The sequence below is a fragment of the Misgurnus anguillicaudatus genome, chromosome 15 (assembly GCF_027580225.2).
Source record: "Misgurnus anguillicaudatus chromosome 15, ASM2758022v2, whole genome shotgun sequence".
NCBI lineage: Eukaryota > Metazoa > Chordata > Actinopteri > Cypriniformes > Cobitidae > Misgurnus > Misgurnus anguillicaudatus.
In genome coordinates, this window is record NC_073351.2 from 35,733,608 (window position 1) to 35,757,406 (window position 23,799).

Genomic DNA, 23,799 nt, shown 5'->3' on the forward strand with positions numbered 1-23,799 from the left:
GTGCTGCTGAAAGACATCATGATGACTCAGAAGAAGTACTTTTTATTAAGTTGAGAAGTGTTTTTGTGGACTTTAAGATAAAGTTGTGTCAAGACACGAGTTAGGAGCGCCTATAAAGATTTTAAAGGGTTTCTGGTGTGTGACTGTCAAGATGAAGTGAATCCTTCAAACAGGACGATGCAGCTGAGACAGATGACTGGATATACAGTAAAAGTAAGTAGATGATGCCAAATACAAAATAACATCTGTAACTTTAACATCCTTTAGTGGCAAAGTGTCATCACTTAATTCTCATCATAAACCTTGGGATAGTCAGACGTTTGTATGTTTGTTGGAGGTGGGATGTACTTTTGCTTTATTTAAAACCAGACTGACTTCAGAGATGAAAGAAGATTTGACTATGTCCATACAAAATACTACAGTATGTGAACAATTACATGACTGCAAATATTTGTTTTTCTGGTGACATTAAATATGAATCTAAATGAATCCAACATCTGTGTAGTTTAGATCAAGAGGGGCACACAACTTCCCGTGTAAAGGAAAATCCAAAAATATAAACACATCATACGATTAAGACGAAATGAACACATCAAACAAAATCTGTGAAATCCCTTATAAAACTCCTCTACATCTACATTGCTCACACTAAATCTTCACGTGAAGACCATGAGGTCCTCCAGTAACAGTATTACTCTAGTGTGTGAATTTATACTTCAAAATGGGCTGTTTGTGCTATTTTAAGTTTTTTAAGAGTGCTGATTATTTGTGGGTAAAGAATCGTTCACTCTTGAAATCCAGTCATTATTTACAAGCTGTTATTTTTCTCGTTTCCAGTCCCTTTGTTTTAGCTCGATCGTGTTACACCATAAAAAGTTGTGCAGGTTTGGGAAAACGTTCAATACTTAAAGAAACCTGTAACAGTGCGCTCAAACCAGACTGCGTGTGCCGCTGGAGTACCTGCGTTGGCTCAGTAGGTGGCGTGGCGGCGGAGGGGTGGGGGGGCAAAACTGATGGGGGTGATGATAAGGAGGCGGTGGAGGAGGGAGGGGCGGCTGCTGCTGCTGCTTGCCAGCCTCCCTCGTTCTGGTTGGCGTGGAGACGGCCGACTGGATGAGTCGATGGGCGGGGTTGTGGCTGAGGAAGGCCTCCACGTGGCCGCGCCCGGCGGCGTCGACGACGATCACCTTGACGATCTGCTGGCACTGGATGAGGGTGTCGGGGGAGATGGTGAGGGCGGAGCCGGGGGCGGGGCTAGGCAGGACGGCCAGGTGTTGCTGAGCGCTGGTTGGGACCAGAGGAGAGCTGAGTTGGTACGTTTGGAGCCTGTTGTGAATTGACACCTAGTTTAGAAACAGCCAGAAGCAGGAAGCGTTATCAGCCTGGCCTGCTGCACTCTTACGGCCCTCTGGTGCGGAAAACACGACAAGGCCATGCCACACAGCATGCAGGCGGTAAAACACAGCAACGCTAGGCTACCTACTACACATACATACAAATATTGGGTTGACAGAATAGGTGCTTTCACACATACAGCTGTTTCTAGAGATGTTTTGGCTTAACCATCATGTGTGAACAACAGATGCAGTATACTGACATTGCAAATACATTGCCGTCTGCTGTCATTTTCTTTTCAAATTTTAACCAAATGTATAAAATGCTCTAGTAGGGCTGTGCAAAAAATCGCCTGCGACTCTCATGCGCGCCTCATCAGCAAAGCCGGTTCGGTGATTAGAAGTAAATCGCCATCAGCTGCTTTCAGATGGAGCGGCATTTACTACACAGATCCGAAGCTAGACAAAATCGTGTTCATAATCGAGGAAAATCGACTCCGATATTTGCCTAGTTTCTCTGTGAACTACGGCTCTGTGTAGTAAATGCCGCTCCATCTGAAAGCAGCTGATGGCGATTTACTTCTAATCACGGAACCGGCTTTACTGATGAAACACGCACGAGAGTTAAAATAAATTGTGTCAGAGAATTTGAGATGATAATTAATCTCTGAAGGAAATAATTAATCTTAATTTTTTGTGCTGAATATCAAAAATGTAAATTGTATCTCACGTTAACTCATTCCTGCCAGCCTTTTTTAAAAAATATCCCATCATCATTTTTATGTGATTTTTACAAAAGTTTAACAAAATGCCTTCCAGGAAAATGTTCTTCCATAAATATGCAAATAAATAAATAAAATATTTTGAAAGAACAGACCCTCTGATTTTAAACAAACAAACAAAACAGGAAAAAAAACTTTCATCCTATCTTCATTTGTTTTCTTTTTATCGCCTCTCAAATATGGGTAGGTTTCTTTTAAAAAAACACATTTTGAGCAAAAATCTAAAATATTTGCATTTTTGTAAAGGAATTTTGTTAGAGACAATATTCAGAACATTTATCAAAACATACACGGACTTTAAAATTAATTAAATTAGTTTTTGCTTCAGTTTTTATCAATTGGGTAAGAGCACCATTTAGTGTACAATAGCGGAATTACAAATTACTTTAAAAACTCGTCAGGAAAGGGTCATTGGCAGGAAAATGTTTTCTCTTAATTAACGAGATAACTTGAAAAAGTTACAAATGTCTTCAAAATAGTTTAAAGCTGCAAAAACTTTTAAAATCAATGTTGCCTCTTTACCTTACCAAGATTCACGACAGTAAGCTGCGCTGTCTGGTAAATATACCTAAAATAACCTGCAATTTTTTGTTTCAAAAAGAGATGCCAATAAAAAGGCAAACGTGCAGCTTTAAGTTTTACTCCATGAAGAAATCAGTCAACAGATAACTGAGTTATGAGAAATGATTGCCTCCTTCAGTGTAGCTGTTTCAAGGGCACATATTATGGCCAAGTCTCAGGTGTGCCTAGAATGTGTCTGTGAAGTTTGGGCTGAAAATCCCCCACAGATTATTTATTACAGCATGTCCAAAATACCCTTTTTTTTGGGGGGTTGGAGCAAAAAAGTGCTGTTTTCTGTACCTTTAAATGCAAACGAGCTCCTCGCTCCGTTAAGCTAGGGCCACACCAAAATATTTTTTAAATTGTATCAGATTTTCAAAATGTGAGAGACCACATAGAAAAAAATCTATGATTTACCAGTTTAGTTCCTATAGTGTGTGGATTGCCACTATGTGGTCATCACAGCACACATCTTCAAATACCCTTCACATGCGTTCACAAACAATGCGAGTCTCAAAAGAGAAGACATGAAAGCTTGCAATATCTCTCGTCGTCAAACGTGACTTCACAGAAAACAAACTTGACACGCATAAAGAAATACTATTAATTCTGCGGACTGCTTTTTACATCTCTGATGTCCATCTAAATTTGTCAGTGGCTGTGGGCGGAGCTTTATCAATGTGATGTCACATTTACAAGAGATTTAAAACAGCATGTCTAAAGAGATGGCTTTACTTTAATGGGGATTAAAAGGAAGGAAGTGGATTTTTTTCATTGTATGGTGGTTGTGTTCACACACTGCCAACATACATTTATATCCAAACAACTTTTGAATTTTGTATAGGTGCCCTTTAAAGCTCATTTTTGGCTAACAACATTATAGGTTTAAATGGCATTTTGTTGATGATACGGTATTTACTGTAAGAGGTAGCAATAAAAGACAGAAAGCTGTTCTGTGTGTGCAGATTTGGTATTAATTAGAAGAAAGTAATCTGGAAATGTATCTGCTATTAAGTGGTTAACTAACATCGCTAAGGTCTTCCTCTTAGAGCCGGATGATACACAAATATGTAAGTTATTTACAGTGTGTCACTGGTGATTATGTAAAATTAAGCATCATTTCCTACTTCCTGCTTTGATGATCATCCTATGGATAATTAACTCTTACTTTGTGTTTCATTTCACATCTATGCTGGTAATCAGTCTTATATTTTTATCCATCTTTAATAACCGCAGGCAGGCAGCTCTTGAGGGCTTTGATGCTTGACAGCCGCAGTCCTTACAGATCGCTGGCTAATTTACACCTTGTCACCTCCAGACATTACTCTGTATGTCAAATGTGTCTCTGCACAGTAACGTCACCTCGCAGCTTTTCATTTTCCTCTCTGGTCTTGATTAAGATTTGGATTAAATGAATCCCACTGTGGAAAATATCACCAATTGTGTACTTTAGGGAAATATATGAACTTGAACAAATTAACATTAAAAAAGTCATTTTTTGTAATATTCTGCGAATATCATTTTTTGTGATTTTCATTTTTTGTAAAGACTCTCAGAATTTTTTGTAAAATACTTATACCTTGATAAAGAAATCTAACAAAATTTTATTTTAGTAAAACTGTAACTTCCTAATTTAAAGTGATGTACCTTTATTCATACTATTAATATAGCAATGTATGTATTCTTGTAATAATATGTAATATGTTTCATCGGATGCACGCACATTGTCACCGTTATGCGCCTGGCCCAAAGTTAACTTCCGGTCTGTGTTTGTTTATTTGTCTGGCTAGTGACTAAACTCTAAAACAAATATTGTGTCAAAAATTTAAAAAAATTTGGTTTCCCAAAAGATAAGGAGAGATGGTAGCCTGGATGCAGCCGATCTTAGCCCTGCCCACAAGATTATGAGAATGGGAAGATCGGTCGGGGGTTTCTGCGTTGAGGAGCTACTATGCTACACCCAAAGCTGGTCGAGCCAATCAAATTGTCAGGGCGGGCTTTATACGATGATGGACAGATGATCAACAGTAACGTAATGAACCACGTCACCAAAGAGCGCGTGTGTTGAATCTGTTTACAACGAAATGGCTGCCGGTGTAGAGTTCAGATGTGTGGATTCTGACATTGAGTCTGTTCTAAAAGATATCGACAGAGCATTGATTTAAAAAGAGGAACAGAGAAACGCGATCAAGGCATTTGTTGATGTTTTTGCCGTCCTTCCTACGGGATTCGGCAAAAGTTGGTCGCAGCTGAAACTGGTATCAAGGCGATGCAACTCGGCGTGCATGACGAGATGGATATAATTAGCGGTCGTTGCCAGCTTCTTTTCGGAAGCCCGGAGTCGTGACTGCTGAATAAGTGGAGGGACATGCTAGGCTCCAATATTTTCAAGCCAACGTAATGGGTATCGTCATGGATGAAGTTCACCTAATGGTAAGAGATAGTCTTACTGTATGACTTAGTAAATACTTAATGTTGTGATATAAACGAAATGTTGTAAACATAGTAGGTGTTGATGTACGTTCTCTAAGACTTAGTATAATCACAATGTTAGTGTCATTAGCGAAATAACTAACAGTTCGGTCAGGCTGCAAAAGACGTAATGTACGTCACACACTCCGTTGCTCTGGTCATAGGTCTATCCATTTGAGTGCAGAGGCATTTTTCGGTTGAGACACGGCTCATAATTATAGCTCAATGGAGCGGTATCAGACTCAAATTCTGACTAGAATTGAGTATGACAACGTCAGGCTAGAGAGATGGACCAAAGTGTGAAAAGAGGTCTGGTAGCAAGAATTCAAGGATCTGTAGCTAGCTAAAATTAGCTGCATTTACATTAAAGGGGAAAAAAATACTTTTTTAAGATGTATAAAAAATTGTTAGTGTCCCCAGAGTACATTTGTGAAGTTTTAGCTCAAAATACTATCTAGATAATTAATTATAGCATGTTAAAATTGTGCCCCTATGTATAGTTATGAGCAAAAATGTGCCGTTCTTGGGTGTGTCCTTTAAAATGCAAATGAGCTGATGAAATGCAAACACTGATCACCATAATAGAGACAGAGCGCCGTTATGCAAATTTGAAAACCACGCCCACCGGGGGGGAAATCAATCCAACCGTCTCCATTGACTTTGTGTTGCGAGAGGCCGCCTCCTTGTCATTTCTGGCTTGTGGCAGGGAACTGAATAATGCCTGGGGGCTGCTTTGGGACAATATGTACGGCTGGCAGGCCAAGGAACACAGAGGTAAGTTTTTATAAGCTGTCGAGCCGTAAAACCCAGCCTTTAAGGAGAATAAAGTGGATCGCCGACTACGTTTCCCCCTATTGGACGCAGTTCTACTAATAGAAGTACTATGAAAAGTTGCCTGTGTCCATTTTTGTGTCTTTAAACGCTCGTTTTTTGGGGTCGACAGCTTATAAAAACTTATTTACAGATTAAACTTAAAAACAGATTAATACCTAAAAGCTGCTGTGTGACAAGGTGTACATCCAACACGCCAAAAAAATAAATAAATAAGTTTTTATAAGCTGTCGACTTCAAAAAACGAGCGTCCAGACACAGAAATGGATACAGGCAACTTTTCATAGTACTTCTATTAGTAAAACTGCGTCCAAGAGGGGGAAACGTAATCGGCGATCCACTTTATTCTCCTTAAAGACTGGGTTTTACGGCTCGACAGCTTATAAAAACTTATTTCTGTGTTCTTTGGCTTGTTAGCTGTACATATTGTCCCAAAGCAGCTTTTAGGCATTATTCAGTTTTTTGTTATAAGCCAGAAATGACAAGGAGGCGGCCTTTTGCAATACAAAGTCAATGGAGACTGTTGGATTGCTTTCCCCCCCGGTGGGCGTGGTTTTCAGGTTGACGCGCTGCGCTCTGTCTCTATGGTGTTTTTTTAAATTGAAACTCAATTGTGCTGTAAATTATAATTTCCCTCTCTCTGCACTAAATGGCAGTGCTGTGAATGGATAGTGCAGATTAAGGGGTGGTATTACTATAAGATCCCCTTCTGACATCACAAGGGGATACTAATTTCAATGACCTATTTTTTCCTATGCTTGCAGAGAATGGTTTACCAAAACTAAGTTACTGGGTTGATCTTTTTCACATTTTCTGCACTGGGGACCCAGTTATAGCACTGATTTTCATGATATGTCCGCTTTAAAGATTTGCGCAAAATGTTAGCGTTATTTTCTAAATGTCGACAACAAACCCTTATGAAAGTGGTTGTGACTTAAACATAATTTTGTCTTGTGATGGGTCAGTACAAAACATGGCGGCAGGTCTGTCCGATTTCATACTGTGCCACACAGACCGACATGCAAATGACAGCAAAAGAGTGACTCGAAAGCATACAGAGCATTCGACTCCTGAATCACTTTCACAGTATTTTGATGTCATGCGGTTTTTCGCTCTTGTGACGCCACATAAAGTCGAACACGTCACCTCTTGTACAATTCTCCAATCATATATAAAGCAGTTTAGCAATATAAACCACCTGATCTGAGCGTTAAAATGTTTTTGTAATATATGGGTGTTTATGTAGGCAGATTTTCAATTCGCTATTTCAATTTGCGCAATTTGAATTGTAATGGAAATTTATATTTATTTTGCTTGTCATTAGAAATAATCTGTTGTTATTGATTCTATACGGAAATCTACCAGAAGTTAAGTTTGGGCCACAAAAAAAGGTACATTATAGACATAAATATTTTAAATGATCAGCTTTATTGGATTTATTGGACACGATATATGGGAGCTGTCTAGATTTCCTATCCACAACACAGTTCAACTACGGCATCACAGAAATGAATGTTGTCGAGTAAATGAACAAGTTTCTGACTGGCTCAAAATCTTTAACATTAATGTTTGACGTTTGCTTTCATCGAACTCTTTCTATTCAGAAGAAAAGCTTTTCCAGCACTTTTATCTTAAGTCTCAGTAGATTTCCAGGCATATTTGTAATAAACAGCTTCTGTTCACGCATGGCTTTCTTACAGATAAATGCTGTTATATTTACAGCAAAGGCCATATGTGTGAAAGCAGTGACATATGTGGCTTCATCGATGACATAACTTCCAACGTCACAAACAGAGTTTTAAAAATATCACCCCATAACAACACCAGCTGTCTTATAAAGGATGTGAAGGGATGGAGGTGCTGTGTTTGCTCTGTATTAGTAAGGAAGTGTGACCACAGACACCGAGGGCAGGTGTCTTCACTCAAATAAACCGAGGGGGGCAAAGGGCTGAAAGGAATTTGGGATATGAGGTTATCTTATTCTGCAAGAAGACAGCAATAACTAAATATACAACAAACAGACACACACTAAATACATGCCATCGCCACCCTCACCGCAGAAACATGCATGCATATTCTGAATATATATATGGTGCAAATTCACCACAGAGTTCAGTTTAAGCTAATCATATCTAAATAATGAGTCGAAATAATGTATTGAAGTCATCATAGGATAGTATTACACAACAACAATATATATTAAAAAAGTGCATTAAAGTTCTTATTTTTTCAGTTTTGTATAGACGACAACGTTGTCAAAAAGATCCCCAATCACATAAATCTTTGCAAAAATTATTAAGAATGCTGTATTATCCCATACGTTTATATATATATATATATATATATATATATATATATATATATATATATATACATATATACATATACATATATACATCTACCTATATATATATATATATATATATATATATATATATATATATGTATGGGCAAAAATGTGTTTTAAATATATGCGAAATACATTTTGTAGAAAGTTAAGCTTAATTAAATATATTTTTAAATAAAAAAAATATGCTACTACCCAGTCTCACAAGGTTTCGATGTTATCACGAATTTCCGCGTTTTTTCGTGATATTATTAAGAATGTACGCGTTTTTTCGTGATATCACAAATTTCCGCTTTTTTTCGTGATCATATAACAAATTCCTGTCTTCGTGTGAAACGTATTGGTTACTCAACTGCCTCTTCACATTTTAAAACCATTGTCGCTTTGATTAGATTTGGTGCTTGCATTAGAATGTCATTTTCTATACTGGTTTATACTATTTTTTCTGATTTATTTTTTTATATGTCACCTGGCGTTAGGTTTACAGTTGGGTTTGGGTAGGGATGTCATTTTATGTAAATCTAACCCTAAACCGAAGCAACAATGGTAAGAAAATAGGACAAAACAGTTGAGTAATCAATACGTGATAATCACACGAAAACAGGAATTCATTATACGATCACGAAAAAAGAATCAAAAAGTTACGTGACTATATAACGAAATTTCTTGAGACTGGGCTAGTTTTAACCTTCATATATTTCGCAATGTATTTTAGGAGCAACAAATACATTTCTAATTGTACAACCCATATAGCAAAATAGGGCAAAATGTAAATGTTTAAGTATGTATGAAATCTAAAAATGTATAAAGTATATTTTGTTACCCTGTTATGTTTCCAATGTGATGTGAATAACAATACTTTAAAATATATTTATTTTTCAAATACATAAAAAAAGTGGCCAAAAATATTGTAAACATATTTCAAAATATATTTCATCACACATTTTTGGTCATTTTTTTGGTCATATTTTGAAATGTAAAATTATATTTGAAAATATATTGTTTTGCAGTATAGGATGCATGTCAGTAGTTGGCAATGTCACACAACATCTGACCTTGCATGATAACCATTTTCACAAATTTACATTTTTGTCTATAATGATGATTTTTTCTGAAACTAGTTTTTAAAGGTTCGCTCTAAAATGCTGTTGGAGTGTAACACTGATTGTGGATTTTTAACTATGCACTACCATAGATAGCAGGCAATGATACAGAATAATAAAGAAGAGTCTTTTAATTTGGCATCTATCCAAATACAGCATTTACATTAGTGCCCATTCAGATACCGGATGTATACTGCATGAAAATTGCATTCGGCACAGATTTCAGTGGGGTGTTTTCATTGCCTGATTTGCATTTTATTACAGGGAATCGGGCACTGAAATAAGTCAGACCGCATGTGAAATAAATGCCACTTTTCGTAGACATCATTTATGATGTGTGCATTCCCACATATGTCTCTGAATTCAATGATTCACGAATACAAACCTCTAAAGTGTTGCTTCCAGTTTTGTCATAGTAATCATCTCCTGTAATTCAAACACATTAATAATGAACAACAGATTAACAACCAACAAACCTCTGCGTGCGTGCGTGTGTGTGTGTGTGCACCTGTAGCAGAACTAGGTCCGGCGTGGATGTCTAGCTGTGTGCCGTTCTTGTTGGTCTGATTTCTCACAACTTGTTGTCTTTCTAGTTCCCCTGAGATCAACATAAAATTGCCTTTAATCAGATAAAACCTTTATTGCAATTTAGTTTAAACTAACCTTTAGAGCTCTAGAGCTCTTGACTAAAATGTTCATAAACAATAAACAATTTAGGGGTGGTTTCCAGGACAGGGATTAGACTAGTCCTAGACTAAAATAAATTTAAGAGCTGTTCAAACTGAAAACAACTTGTACTGACATATCTTAAACTACATCAGTGCCCTTTGTTTTGTCTTAAAAAGCACACACGTAATGTTTTTAGTAAGGCATGTTTGTTAAAACTAGTTATATTTCCTAATTAAACTAAGGCCTAGTCTAGGGTGACTAGATGTCCCCAGACGTTCCTATTTCATTAGGAAAAGCTACAGGAAACAAACACTTCAGGAGATGATCATGCCCAGCGGTGCTAAAAGGCCTTTATTAAAACATAAAAAGTCAAAGATAATCAAAACAGACTCACACTCGATGCGAATCTGCTCCATCTCTGCCACCTCTGCGATGCTCTCCCTCAGGTCCTCTACAAACTTGAGCAGCTCTTCAGAGCTCGGAGAACAGAAACTCACCACCTGCTTCTTCTCCGAGGAGAACGGAGACAATAACGTAATTCCATGAGGATAATCTGATGGAAAACGGACAGCGTTCATGTCACAAAGACTGACACTGTTGATATTTGTGCAACTGTATTCACTCAAAAAAATGAAATTTCACTTTTGACAGTTTTACTTAATCCTTTCATGTTGAGATTACTCCCAAAAATCAATTTAAAAATGTGAATTTAATTTAATTGAGTTCATTTAAGAAAAAGTGTGTCTTGTCAGCTTTACATAAAAATTCTTTGTTCAGACAAAATAACATTGTTAAAAATAACAGATTAATAAAACCAATACAGACTGGCATTTTATTGGCTGATGATGTTGCAGTGTATTATGGGTAATTGTTGTTGTTCTTTACTGTGGTCAATAACACACAAGTGTTGTCTATCAATACCAGGTGGAATTTTGATCAAATGTAAAAGGACTTCAGTATAATTTCACTTTGAACATAAGTAGCGCGTTGTTACTCTTGACCCCATCAGCTGGGATGAAAGTAACACAACAGAACAAGATAGATGTTTGTGTTACACTTGTTTTTAGTACATATACACAACTATTACCTTGTTAATATGTAACTGCAAACATATTTTGTCATTTATCTTTGCAAAAAATGAAATTACATTTTCATTTTAAATTTCAGTTTCATCAAATGTTTCAAAAGCAACCCGACAGTACAAACTTGAATTGTTGAGATTACATTTTTTCAACAGTATGAACTCTATGAAAATTAAATTAAATTAAATCAAAATAGAATAATATAAATGTTTAAAATAATACAACAGTATTAGCAGCGAGTAATAAGTGTTACTTTCGTCCTGACAGGAACTCCTGACATTTAAACCCGATTTACTTTTATTTTGAAAAACTCTGAGAAGGCAAACTTTAGGATGTGTTATAGCACCAAATAACCTGTAGATTGATCAGTACTGTAACACATGAAACCAGAAACACAACGCCTTATAAGAAAAATGACCGCTTTAGGAATGTACTTATCATGGTTGAAAAACGCTTTCTGGACCTACACATGCAAAACGGTGATGAAATATTATATAACCTGCGATTATTAATAACCCATTGACACAATTTTTTAAGTAATTCCAAAATTGCATTTTTTGAGTGTTGATTCTTTAGCACTATTCGGACAGGATTAGGATTGTGTCCCCCACGACGTCTGTGATTTTATGTACTGATTCGGACGGGATTAAAATTCTCAGGCTATTCCAGAATATTCTGTTTCATGCGTTTGGGCGTTGCAGAAGATCACGTGCTCTGGATACGCGTGTTTGTAAGGTTTGATATTTTGCTATAAATGCAAAATTATTACAGAACATGTAATTTATTAATTTAATTTTTTAACAAAACAAAATAACTTATACACATCCTACTTGTTTTATATAACTGGCTGCTTATAATGAACCCAATGATATGAAGAAATAATGATTAATAACAATTTATTATCTTTATAAATTAACATTACCATTCCGGAGTTAAACAAAATAAGGTTGAGTTTACTTTATACTGATATTACAGTGTTTAGTCTTAACAGTGTTTGATATTCAGCTCGTCTTGATTTAATTATTTTATTCCACCAAATGGAGAAAAACATCCATATCTGAATGAATGGGACTCAGGAAGTACAATATACGCGCATTAGTAAGACCTTACGGCAGATCACGTTGGCCAAAACACGAAAAGATATTGCGGGCAAACACAGACATTGCTGATTCGGACAGGATTAAAAACACAGAGGACTTCTGAGAAGCACGATTTTCCCCTTTAAAACTAATACCGTCCAAATAGGGCTTTTGAAGTACATCAAAGAAAAAATCTGTAAAAATGATGCTGAATTACAAAATAATTTTCTTTTTAAGGTTGTATGAAGCGGTGTGGTTGAATGTGTGAGGTTAGCTGTGTGTGTGTCAGGGTTGTCTAAGAGTGTGAGTGTGTGAGGTTGAGGTCTTCACGGGTCAACCAGGGCGGACTCATGTCATAGCTTACCCAACCAAACTGTTAGCAAGCGCAATTCCCCCCCCCCCCTCCCTACTTCCCCAAAAGCGGACACTCACACTGTTCTTTGTTCTTTGAGCGATCCAAGCCTGGGCACGCTTTCGTCATTACGATTTGATTGTTTTGAACAAATCAGAAAGTAAAGCGTTCTCTTTTTTACAGATGAAGGTGAGTAATAATGAAATTGGCTCTGGCGTGATTTCTGGCTCAAGCCAACCAGGGCGCAATTAACCAAACCAGCGCAGTTTGGTTGTGATAGTGTGAGTGCACCCTGAGTGTGTGAGGATGTCTTTATGTGTGCGTGTGTTTTCTTACACTCATTCTCAAACAGGTGAAACTGCATTCCCAGTAACCCCATGGCTTTGCAGAATGTATATGTGGCTGTAGTCTTCTTCTTAGGACACAACTTCAGAATCTAGCATCACAAAGACAGAACGTGTGTTGATTTCCAGCTGTTTGTGTCCACATGTGGTTACCCCTTACAAAAATTAGTAACCATGGTTTTTTGGTGTATTGATTACCAGTGTTGGGGGTAACGCGTTACAAGTAACGTGCATTACGTAATAATATTACTTTTCTGAAAGAACGAGTAAATAAATGTACACATTAATATTTGAGTTACTTTTTTAAAAAAGTAATGCAAGTTACTTTTCAGTTTAATTAATCAAATTTAAAAAAATTAAATAATTTAATGAATGAAACTAAACGTAGAATTACGCACTCTGTGCGCCTGAGTGGGAACAGTTTGAGTCAGAAACTGAGATGGCAAGCCTGAACTTGAAATTTTTGCGATCAAAAAAACACCTGCAAGGCCTGAAAGAGATCAAGCCTCAGCCAAGTAAGAAAAAGTAACTTAAAAGTAATGTAAGCATTACTTTCCATGGATGTAAAAGTAATGCAATTAGTTACTTTTTTGGGAAGTAACTAAATATTGTAATGCATTACTTTTAAAAGTAACTTTCCCCAACACTGTTGATTACTATCAGCAAAACTATGGTTTTACTACACTAACCATGGTTCAACTATGATTTTTGAAAACTACAGTTGTCAAAACTATGGTTATTTTGTGGTTACCATGGTTTTATTACAGTAACCATGGTTTTTTGGTTTAAACTGTAGTGAAACCATGATTAATATTCGTAAGGGACAGTACATGTGCATGCGTGTAACTCTCACCACTATGAGGTCATTGAAGAGGAAGACCTCCCTCTGATGTGACGCCTGTTTCTGAGGTTTGTTGACGTCAATGACCTCATAGAGTCGACTGCAACATACGAGCCTGCGGTGAGGGACCGACAGAATCTGAGAGAGACAGAGAGAGAGAGAGAGAGAGAGAGAGAGAGAGAGAGATCAAATATTGGATGATTACAATTCAGAGATCAGAAGGCCACAGCTTCTATTATCAGGAGAGGAAATGAAAACAGGGAAGATGTGGAAGGAAACAAATGAAATGGATAGTTCATGTTGATCTCTGACATAAGATGAAAGTGGCTGTCATGTTTCAAACGCCACCGTGGGACTCATGCTGTGTTCTGAGTCTTCTGAATCTGGACTTTAGCTCTTTGATGCAAACTAAAATTGTGACCCATGCTGGCAAAATGAGTCCCAGTGCGCACCGTCTAATTTTGAGCTACAGGCAAAAGATAGTATAAATATAGATTTTGATCAAAATTGAGGTAAAATTCATAAGTACATTAAGCCCTCGTCTATGGATCTCAATGCTCTAAATAATCATTAAACATCTAAAATAATCTTTAGTTGTATGTTTTCTGAGAGGTGTACCATCCTAAATGCTTAACATATTCACCGGACATGTAACCAGAAGCTAGTTATTTTAGTTTATAAAGTTTTAAATTAGGATATTTCTACGACAAAACCGGACGGATTACCCTCAGAAGGACTTTGTTTATCCCCCTGGAGCCGACTGGATTACTTTTGTGAAGGATGGATACAAATGTTTTGGACTTGAAGAAGGTGGCCCCCATATCCTTGCATTTTATACACTGAAGGATCTAGGACATTTTCTACAATAAAGACATTTTCTGTTTCTGTTTGTCTGAAAAATGATGGAGAAATGGTGAGTAAATCATGGGTTTAATATCATTTTTGGCCGAACTGTCAATGCAAAGACGCTATTAGACATCATGCGGCGTTACATGCGAATTCACACGCGAATGACGAGAATTTCATGCGTGAATTAAGCAAATTAACTCAAAATGTTCAAGCGTCCAACTATGTGTGAATAGCGCGATTTTTCCGCTTCATCCGCGTGTGGTGTGAACGCGTTCGTAATGTCTACTTTGTTTTTTATTTCTCTTATGTAATTTTAGGAGGAACACCTCAGATGTTAAAATGTAAACACAACTCCATCAAATCTCTTGAGCTAGGAAAGAGCAACCACTGAGCAATAACATTTTCCTCTGGGAAACCAAACCAAAAGATGATGCATTCTTGACATTTATCTTACTCACCGTTTTCATTCCAAGAATGCTTTGCTCCACGCGAGTAACATAGGTCACGTGGTCCTCATTGGAACGAAGTTCCCTCTGTTGAATCCGCTCATAAATCCCAGCCAGCATCTCCCGAGGAATGTCCGCCCCATCATCCACCCCTAAAAGATCAAATTAAACTGTGGATTAAAGTGCTCATTCCCAGCTTAATGGCATTCCCTAAAAGGAACATAGAGTACAAAAAAGACAAAAGGATTGAAGATGAAAGATCTATCTGTATTGATATTACAAATGGCCTCTATGATGGGAATGCATTCATTCTTAAAAACAGAGACAAAAGTATATGGAGAAGTGGAAATGTACTGTACAGATTCATGAGGAAATATACTTTACAAGCGCTTAGATAAAATCACAAGATAGTTATTAAAGAACCTCTCATACAGCGTGTGTGTTTGTTCTAACTGCTGCGAGTGGGCAACAAAGTGCCTGATCAGAGATGAGGAAGCCTTCCAAAACACAACACACTACCTACGCTCCTTGGAGATAACCGAATTTATCCTTTTCATATGATAATAATGCACATTTATGGAGATATCAAGATTAATGATTTGTCAAGATTTAAATAAAAATCTTCGTTCTCTATTCTCAAAATGCAAAACAAGTAGCACACACGCATCTCACCTCTAAGGTTACGAATGAAGTCTTCCAGCAGCATCTTGCGCTCTGGTTTGATGTTGGGACTGTACATGTCAGTGTTCAGCAGGACTATTGCGAAGGCCAAGATAAAGATGGTGTCTGGATTATGAAACTGCTGAACCACATCCGGGTTACACATACAGTATCTCTGACTGACAAAGAGAGAGAAAGAGAAAGGAGGAGGAGAAGAAGGAGACGGAGGAGAAAGAGGAGGAGGAGGAAAAACCGTGAAAAGAGGAAGATGAGGAGGAAGAAGAACCGTGAGAAGAGGATGACAAGGAGAATGAACCGTGAGAAGAGGAAGATGAAAAGGAAGAAGAAGAAGAGGAATAGGAAAAAGAAAAGGAAGAAGAGGAAGAAGTAAAGGAAGAACCGTAAGAAGAGGAAGATGAGGAGAAGGAAGAACAGGGAGAAGAGAACGATGAAAAGGAGGAAGAACCATGAGAAGAGGAAAAGGAAGAAGAAGAGGAAAAAGAAGAGGAAGAGGAAGCACGTGAGGAGAGGAAGATGAGGAGGAGGAAGAACAGGGGGAAGAGGATGATGAAAAGGAGGAAGAACCATGAGAAGAAGAGGAAGAAGAAGAGGAAGAACCGTGAGGAGAGGAAGATGAGGAGGAGGAGGAAGAACCGTGAGAAGAGGAAGAAGAAGGGGAGGAGGAAGAACCGTGAGAAGAGGAAGATGAGGAAGAGGAAGAACCGTGAGGAGAGGAAGATGAGGAGGAGGAAGAACCATGAGAATAAGAGGAAGAATAAGAATAAGAGAAAGAGGAAGAATAAGAGAAAGAGGAAGAAGAAGAGAAAGAGGAAGAAGAAGCGAAAGAGGAAGAAGAAGCGAAAGAGGAAGAAGAAGAGAAAGAGGAAGAAGAAGAAGAAGAGGAAGAAGAAGAGGAAGAAGAAAAGGAAATAGAAGAGGAAGAAAAAGAGGAAGAACCATGAGAAGAGGAAGATGAGGAGGAAAAAGAACAGTGAGAAGAGAAAGATGAGGAAGAGGAAGAACCGTGAGAAGAGGAAGATGGGGAGGAGGAAAAACGGGGAGAAGAGAAAGATGGGAAGGAGGAAGAACAGGGAGAAGAGGTAGATGAGAAGGAGGAAGAACCGTGAGAAGAGGAAGAAGAAGAGAAAGAGGAAGAAGAAGAGAAAGAGGAAGAAGAAGAGAAAGAGGAAGAGGAAATAGAAGAGGAAGAGGAAATAGAAGAAGAAGAGGAAGAACCATGAGAAAAGGGAAGATAAGGAGGAGAAAGAACAGTGAGAAGAGAAAGATGAGGAAGAGGAAGAACCGTGAGAAGAGGAAGATGGGGAGGAGGAAGAACCGTGAGGAGAGGAAGATGAGGAGGAGGAAGAACCATGAGAAGAAGAAGAAGAAGAAGAAGAAGAGGAAGGAGAAGAAGAAGAAGAAGAGAAAGAGGAAGAAGAAGAGAAAGAAGAAGAGAAAGAAGAAGAAGAGGAAATAGAAGAGGAAGAACCATGAGAAGAGGAAGATGAGGAGGAGAAAGAACAGTGAGAAGAGAAAGATGAGGAAGAGGAAGAACCGTGAGAAGAGGAGGAAAAACAGGGAGAAGAGAAAGATGATGAGGAGGAAAAACCGTGAGAAGAGGAAGATGGGGTGGAGGAAAAACGGGGAGAAGAGAAAGATGAGGAGGAGGAAGAACAGGGAGAAGAGGAAGATAGAGAGGAGGAAAAATGGGGAGAAGAGAAAGATGAGGAGGAGGAAGAACAGGGAGAAGAGGAAGATGGAGAGGAGGAAGAACAGGGAGAAGAGGAAGATGAGGAGGAGGAAGAACCGTGAGGAGAGGAAGATGAGGAGGAGGAAGAACCATGAGAAGAAGAAGAAGAAGAAGAAGAAGAGGAAGGAGAAGAAGAAGAAGAAGAGAAAGAGGAAGAAGAAGAGAAAGAAGAAGAGAAAGAAGAAGAAGAGGAAATAGAAGAGGAAGAACCATGAGAAGAGGAAGATGAGGAGGAGAAAGAACAGTGAGAAGAGAAAGATGAGGAAGAGGAAGAACCGTGAGAAGAGGAGGAAAAACAGGGAGAAGAGAAAGATGATGAGGAGGAAAAACCGTGAGAAGAGGAAGATGGGGAGGAGGAAAAACGGGGAGAAGAGAAAGATGAGGAGGAGGAAGAACAGGGAGAAGAGGAAGATAGAGAGGAGGAAAAATGGGGAGAAGAGAAAGATGAGGAGGAGGAAGAACAGGGAGAAGAGGAAGATGGAGAGGAGGAAGAACAGGGAGAAGAGGAAGATGAGGAGGAGGAGGAACCGTGAGAAGAGGAAGATGAGGAGGAGCAAGAACATGGAGAAGAGGAAGATAAGTAGGAGGAAGAAGAGGAAGAAGACAACGAGGAAGAAGAACAAGAAGAAGAGGAAGTAGAAGAAGAGGAAGAAGAAGAGAAGGAAGAAGAAGAGGAAGGCGAGGATGATCATGGGAGAATAGGAAGATGATGAGGAGGAAGAGGTAAAAGAAGAAAAAGAGGAGGAAAAAGAAGAAGAACAGGAAGAAGAGGAAGAGGAACCGTGAGGAGAGGAAGATGAGGAGGAGGAAGAACCATGAGAAGAAGAAGAAGAAGAAGAAGAAGAGGAAGGAGAAGAAGAAGAAGAAGAGAAAGAGGAAGAAGAAGAGAAAGAAGAAGAGAAAGAAGAAGAAGAGGAAATAGAAGAGGAAGAACCATGAGAAGAGGAAGATGAGGAGGAGAAAGAACAGTGAGAAGAGAAAGATGAGGAAGAGGAAGAACCGTGAGAAGAGGAGGAAAAACAGGGAGAAGAGAAAGATGATGAGGAGGAAAAACCGTGAGAAGAGGAAGATGGGGAGGAGGAAAAATGGGGAGAAGAGAAAGATGAGGAGGAGGAAGAACAGGGAGAAGAGGAAGATGGAGAGGAGGAAGAACAGGGAGAAGAGGAAGATGAGGAGGAGGAGGAACCGTGAGAAGAGGAAGATGAGGAGGAGCAAGAACATGGAGAAGAGGAAGATAAGTAGGAGGAAGAAGAGGAAGAAGACAACGAGGAAGAAGAACAAGAAGAAGAGGAAGTAGAAGAAGAGGAAGAAGAAGAGAAGGAAGAAGAAGAGGAAGGCGAGGATGATCATGGGAGAATAGGAAGATGATGAGGAGGAAGAGGTAAAAGAAGAAAAAGAGGAGGAAAAAGAAGAAGAACAGGAAGAAGAGGAAGATGAGGGGGAGGAGGAAGAAAAACATATCAGTTAATTACACATACATTTTGAGGATGTTGAGGATTTATGAGAAAACTCTTTATGAAGTGGCCGTCTGGTCTCTCTATTAAAGAATCTGAAGCTTTACAGTTCTCCTGCTGTGAATAAAAATGGCATTATTAATCCTGTAAGTGTGATTCTCACCTGAACGCTTCAATGAGTCTCTCCACTTTCTGCGCTTCTCCCTGAACTCTTACATGAGACTGAAACTTCCTCAACGCTTCATCCAACTCCAGCATAGAGAAATCCATCTCATCCACAACACAGCTAACGCAATACAACAACACAGCAAAATAACAGAGATTCAGTTCAAAGTTCTTCATCATCTCCAAATCCAAAAAGTCTTCTGTAGATCAGATATCTGAGATCAGGTTAAAGTCTCATAATCTAATGTTGAGATCTGGAGCATCAGAGTTTGATTTCAAATGTTGACATGATCCAAGTCAATATTAAAGATAACAAGATTATATTTTCACTAAATGTTCTTTACATTATGTAGAATGATTTTAAGTAGAAAACAATAAATGACAAAAAATGTCTTCAGCTGTGTTTTTACAGACTTGGTCACATCTGGACTACTGGAAGATGACATTAATCGTGCATTGACATAACTCACTCTAAGACATCTCTGTTGAATTGTCTCTTGCTGTTACCCAGAAATTCTCCAATCATCTGTCGGCTCAATCCTTTCCTCTGTAACAGGAAGTGAGCCACGCCTATGGCTGTGTCTGGAATGAAACCCCTGGATATCAGGAACTGGATGCCTTTGTCTGGATTTCTACAGAAAGATCAATTCAATTATTATTTAATTAAAATACAAGGCTGGTAAGGGTAAGTGCTGCATTTTTTAAAATATTTTTTAAAGAAATTCCTTATAATTTGTTAATTTATTAAAACAATAAAAACTGCAACAATTATAAATGTTTAATAGTTAAAGGTGCTGTGTGTAGACTTTAGCGGCATCTTGTGGTGAGATTGTGAATTGCAACCAATGGTTCAGTCCACAGCTCACCCCTACCTTTCAAAACGCATAGAAAAGCTACGGTTAGCCATCACAGGACAAACATGATGTCGTCTGAGACAACGTAGTGTTGAAAAGCGCTCTTGTTCAGTTTGTTCATTTAGGGCTACTGTAGAAACATGGCGGCACAAAATGGCGACTTCCATGTAAGGGGACCCACTGTGTATGTAGATATAGTGTAAACGGCTCGTTTTAAGTTAATAAACACATAACGGTTTATTATGTAAGGTCTTTATACAACATTAATAATATAGTTATTTATATAATATTGCATTTCAGTCAAGAGATTCTTCTAAATGTTACACACTGCACCTTTAAAGACAATACTTAAAGTGTACAAACAACCTACAGTATATTCTTAATACTAATAGACAATATACATATTAGATGTATATTACTTATTACATATTACTAAGTGTAAGATGATTGACAGTCAATGTTGATTTATATATTTATTTACAAATATGACTTTCAAACTCTAATTGTTTATATTTCAGTATACAATATATTTATGTCTTAGCCATCATTATACAATAAAAGCGAGGTATTATAAAGTGTTTTGTGCAGATGTCTTTACACGTGTAGGTGTTAAGTAAGACATTTATGGCCACAAATGTTCAGAGAGATTATTATTATTTTCACATCAGTTGACTCTGTTTCAGTGACGCATATGTGAACTGTAAACACATCTGAGCAACAACATCTGTCACAACGGCCCACTGGCAACCCCACACAGTCTTCATCGCAGTCACATTTAAAAAACAAAAACAAATCTACTGCAAATATCATGCGGACCCAAATTCGAGTCCTGGCTAGGTGTCCTTTGCCGATCCCGTTCCCTTCTCTCCACCCTGTACATTCCTGTCCTCTCCATGCATTACTGTTTTTCAATTAAAGGCAAAAATGCACCATAAATAACTTTTCTTAAAGCATCACAAACAAATTCAAGCAGTAACAAATTAGCCTTCATTCAACTCATAAACGTTCATGCATATACTGAATAATTAGATTTGAATCTGCATAAACTAGTGATCTGGGAAGCAATAATGTTAAACATGTCTAAAATTTGAATTATTTGCTTTCATACAATTCCTAGTACCTCTCAAAAAAAAAAAAAAAACCTTAAATAAATGAATGAATGATTGACTTATATCTCAACAGTGCTGTTACTCATTTCACATGCAAAGAAGTTCACAAATCATAAAAGTTAATTTACATTTGAAATTCCTCATTGAAATCACTCAACATGTGCAGTCGTCTGTATTTTCTACAGGAACCTGATGTTTGGGTGAGATGTGAAGGAGTTTATGGATATTACATCACTAAACAATGATTTCCTTGCTGATATTAAGAGGTGGGACGTTTTTATCATAGAAAAACCCTTTAATGTAGTGGATCTCAACCCTTTAAAACTTTAAAAAGCCCCCATAATGCCCACAATTGCTACTCAATAAAAATTGTAAAATTACTTTTATGTTACTTTACAGCTTTAGCAATCCCAGAGGTGCAATCGGGAGCTTGGCAATATGTATATTTGTTATAAAAAGTTCAGTCCTCATGAGAAAAATATAAAACAAAAAATAATGATTTTATGTATCAAATAGCACTTAATAAATAGATTTTTTCATAGTTTATTTTAATGTGTGTTTGTATCTTATTTTAAATAATAAGTCGTCATACTTTATATCATGTGCATATTAAATATGATAATTTATAATAATGACATTTGATATTTAATGATAGCAATGACATTTATGTCTCTGACTCTCTGTAATCCTGTTTTAACTTGAAGATGATGTCAGTGTTTCCAAAACGCTGAACATTTTAGTAGGTCGCCATCTGACCTCATACATGGGCAAACACACTCACATGCGCGCACACACATTTGTACGTGTTAGATATGCACACTACACAACACACATGTTTTGTGTGGTATCACACTTAATATGAAGAGAGAGTAGAATGCACCTATAATTTAGACAAATATCATCACAGGAACACTGTATGAAGCACAAATCATCCCTTATTTACACAGCGTGTATGTGCGTGTGTGTGCGGTGTGTGTGTGTGTGTGTGGATCACCTGGTTACCAAGGCAACCATGGTCCTGCTCTTGTCAGGCATGTCAAAGTGAATCTTATCTGAGATTTCAGTTGAGTGCTGATACACTCCGCAGACTATGAGGATTGCCTTTATCATGTGTGCATACGTGTGTGTGCGTGCGTGTGTGCGTGCGTGCGTGTGTGTGTGCGTGTTTGTGTGCATACGTGTGCGTGTGTGCATATGAGTGCGGGTGCGTGCGTGTGTGTGTGTGTGTGTGTGTGTGCGCGTGCGTGCGTTTGTGTGTGCGTGCGTGCACTTCTTTGTCTGAAGCAGCTACCCAGGCAAAATGGAGCAGAGAGTCTTACCATCAGGCCTTAGGGAGTGTAATATAAACATTATGAGTATGTGTATGTATACAGTTTGTGTGCGAGTCAGTGTGTATTAGTAAACTGAATGAAAAAGCACTCAACTTTAGTCACTGGCAACCTGACAAGGCAAAAATAAAAGCTCTTTTCTACAAGAGATCATTGGTATATTTTTATCTACAGGAAAGGCAACAAACACACACACACACACACACACACACACACATTTGCGGTTTATTATAGTGAGGACTTGCCATTGCCTTCAGTTGTGTTAAAAAAAAGTCAAACAAATACAAAAACATCTCATAGTTTCATTTATGAATCACATTTATGCCATTACAGATGTTTCTTCAATTGAACATAAAACAAATAATTTTATATTGAAGTGAAGTCACATTATTTTTATTTTTATGTGACATGGCGTTGATCAAAAGGCACATATATCTATCATTAACATCATCCAAATAAAGTAATTTATGAATCTTTTGAAACAAAACAAGACATTTGCGCGATAAAATGATTAAGATTTGAAGCTTATTTAGTGATTATTACGTTGCATATTCACTGAAAACACATCAGCGCTGAAAATTCAAGAATGATATTCAGAAATGGCTTTTAAAAAATTTGCCAAATTCCGTAAAATTTCGTACTTAACAGTAAATTCAGTTTTTATATCTTGATTCCATCCATGTTGTCTGCATCATGGAAATCATGGGGCCCTATGTTGGTCCTTGTGTGTCCTTGTGAGTAGTTACTATGTGTGTTTCGCCACAAGAAAATAACATATAACCTCATATATACTGTATCTGGGACAGCAAAATGTATATACTGTATTTGGTTAACAATTCCTTTTTATTTACTTGTCAACATTGTAAGTGAATCAAAATCTTTCCTAAAAGTTGAACAATACTTGTTCTTGTGTTAGGACAACTTTGATGAACTTTTTTGACCCACTTCAATAGATTGATTGATAAACATTTAAGTAAAAACTTTATTCTCTTATTCTTCTGTTTATGCTACAGACATTATAGATGCATGAAACCGGGTGTGATGTATAATTTTAGTTTGTGCAATGACTGGAGGAATCTGACCTTATGTATCTATTAGAACAGAGTTATGGGTGGGCTTTTTGATACGGGCATGTAAGCAACTACATAGTAAGGGGTTGTGCACACCAAAACTTTTAAACGCGGCTGAAAACGCCTGGACAATGCCGAATGCCAGCTGTTTTTTCAGCTGTGTTCTAGCTTTCTTTAGCTGAGCGCTTTGGTAGCTCTGATACTTTAGCTGTGAGCCGGTTGGTTGCTGTGGTAATGTCCCGCCCCTCCTCCACTGTGATTGGATGGCCGTGTGAAAACTGACATTGACGAGCGGAGCTTTTCATCCAAAGTTGAAT

At 37.8% G+C, this 23,799-nt stretch overlaps 1 protein-coding gene and 1 long non-coding RNA gene across 3 annotated transcripts in view; one reads left to right on the forward strand and one right to left on the reverse strand.

Annotated features, from left to right (window-relative positions):
* The first annotated feature begins 78 nt into the window (after nucleotides 1–78).
* Nucleotides 79–21,993, forward strand: LOC141349754 (uncharacterized). The gene is made up of 3 exons (XR_012357775.1): nucleotides 79–213; nucleotides 19,678–19,806; nucleotides 21,270–21,993. It is a non-coding gene; the product is annotated as an uncharacterized lncRNA (long non-coding RNA).
* Nucleotides 196–23,799, reverse strand: part of iqsec3b (IQ motif and Sec7 domain ArfGEF 3b) — a 38,575-nt gene continuing 14,971 nt past the window's right edge. Inside the window, exons 6-15 of one of the 2 annotated variants that reach the window (XM_055173855.2) lie at nucleotides 19,592–19,753; nucleotides 19,120–19,242; nucleotides 15,765–15,931; nucleotides 15,105–15,244; nucleotides 13,810–13,935; nucleotides 12,949–13,048; nucleotides 10,494–10,652; nucleotides 9,939–10,028; nucleotides 9,816–9,856; nucleotides 196–1,343 (exon numbers count right to left, since the gene is read on the reverse strand). In XM_055173855.2, coding sequence (XP_055029830.2) covers nucleotides 930–1,343; nucleotides 9,816–9,856; nucleotides 9,939–10,028; nucleotides 10,494–10,652; nucleotides 12,949–13,048; nucleotides 13,810–13,935; nucleotides 15,105–15,244; nucleotides 15,765–15,931; nucleotides 19,120–19,242; nucleotides 19,592–19,753 — 1,522 coding nt within the window. In that variant the 3' untranslated portion in view covers nucleotides 196–929. The remainder of the gene's footprint in view (nucleotides 1,344–9,815; nucleotides 9,857–9,938; nucleotides 10,029–10,493; nucleotides 10,653–12,948; nucleotides 13,049–13,809; nucleotides 13,936–15,104; nucleotides 15,245–15,764; nucleotides 15,932–19,119; nucleotides 19,243–19,591; nucleotides 19,754–23,799) is intronic. The other variant, XM_055173856.2, reaches the window with a different exon arrangement.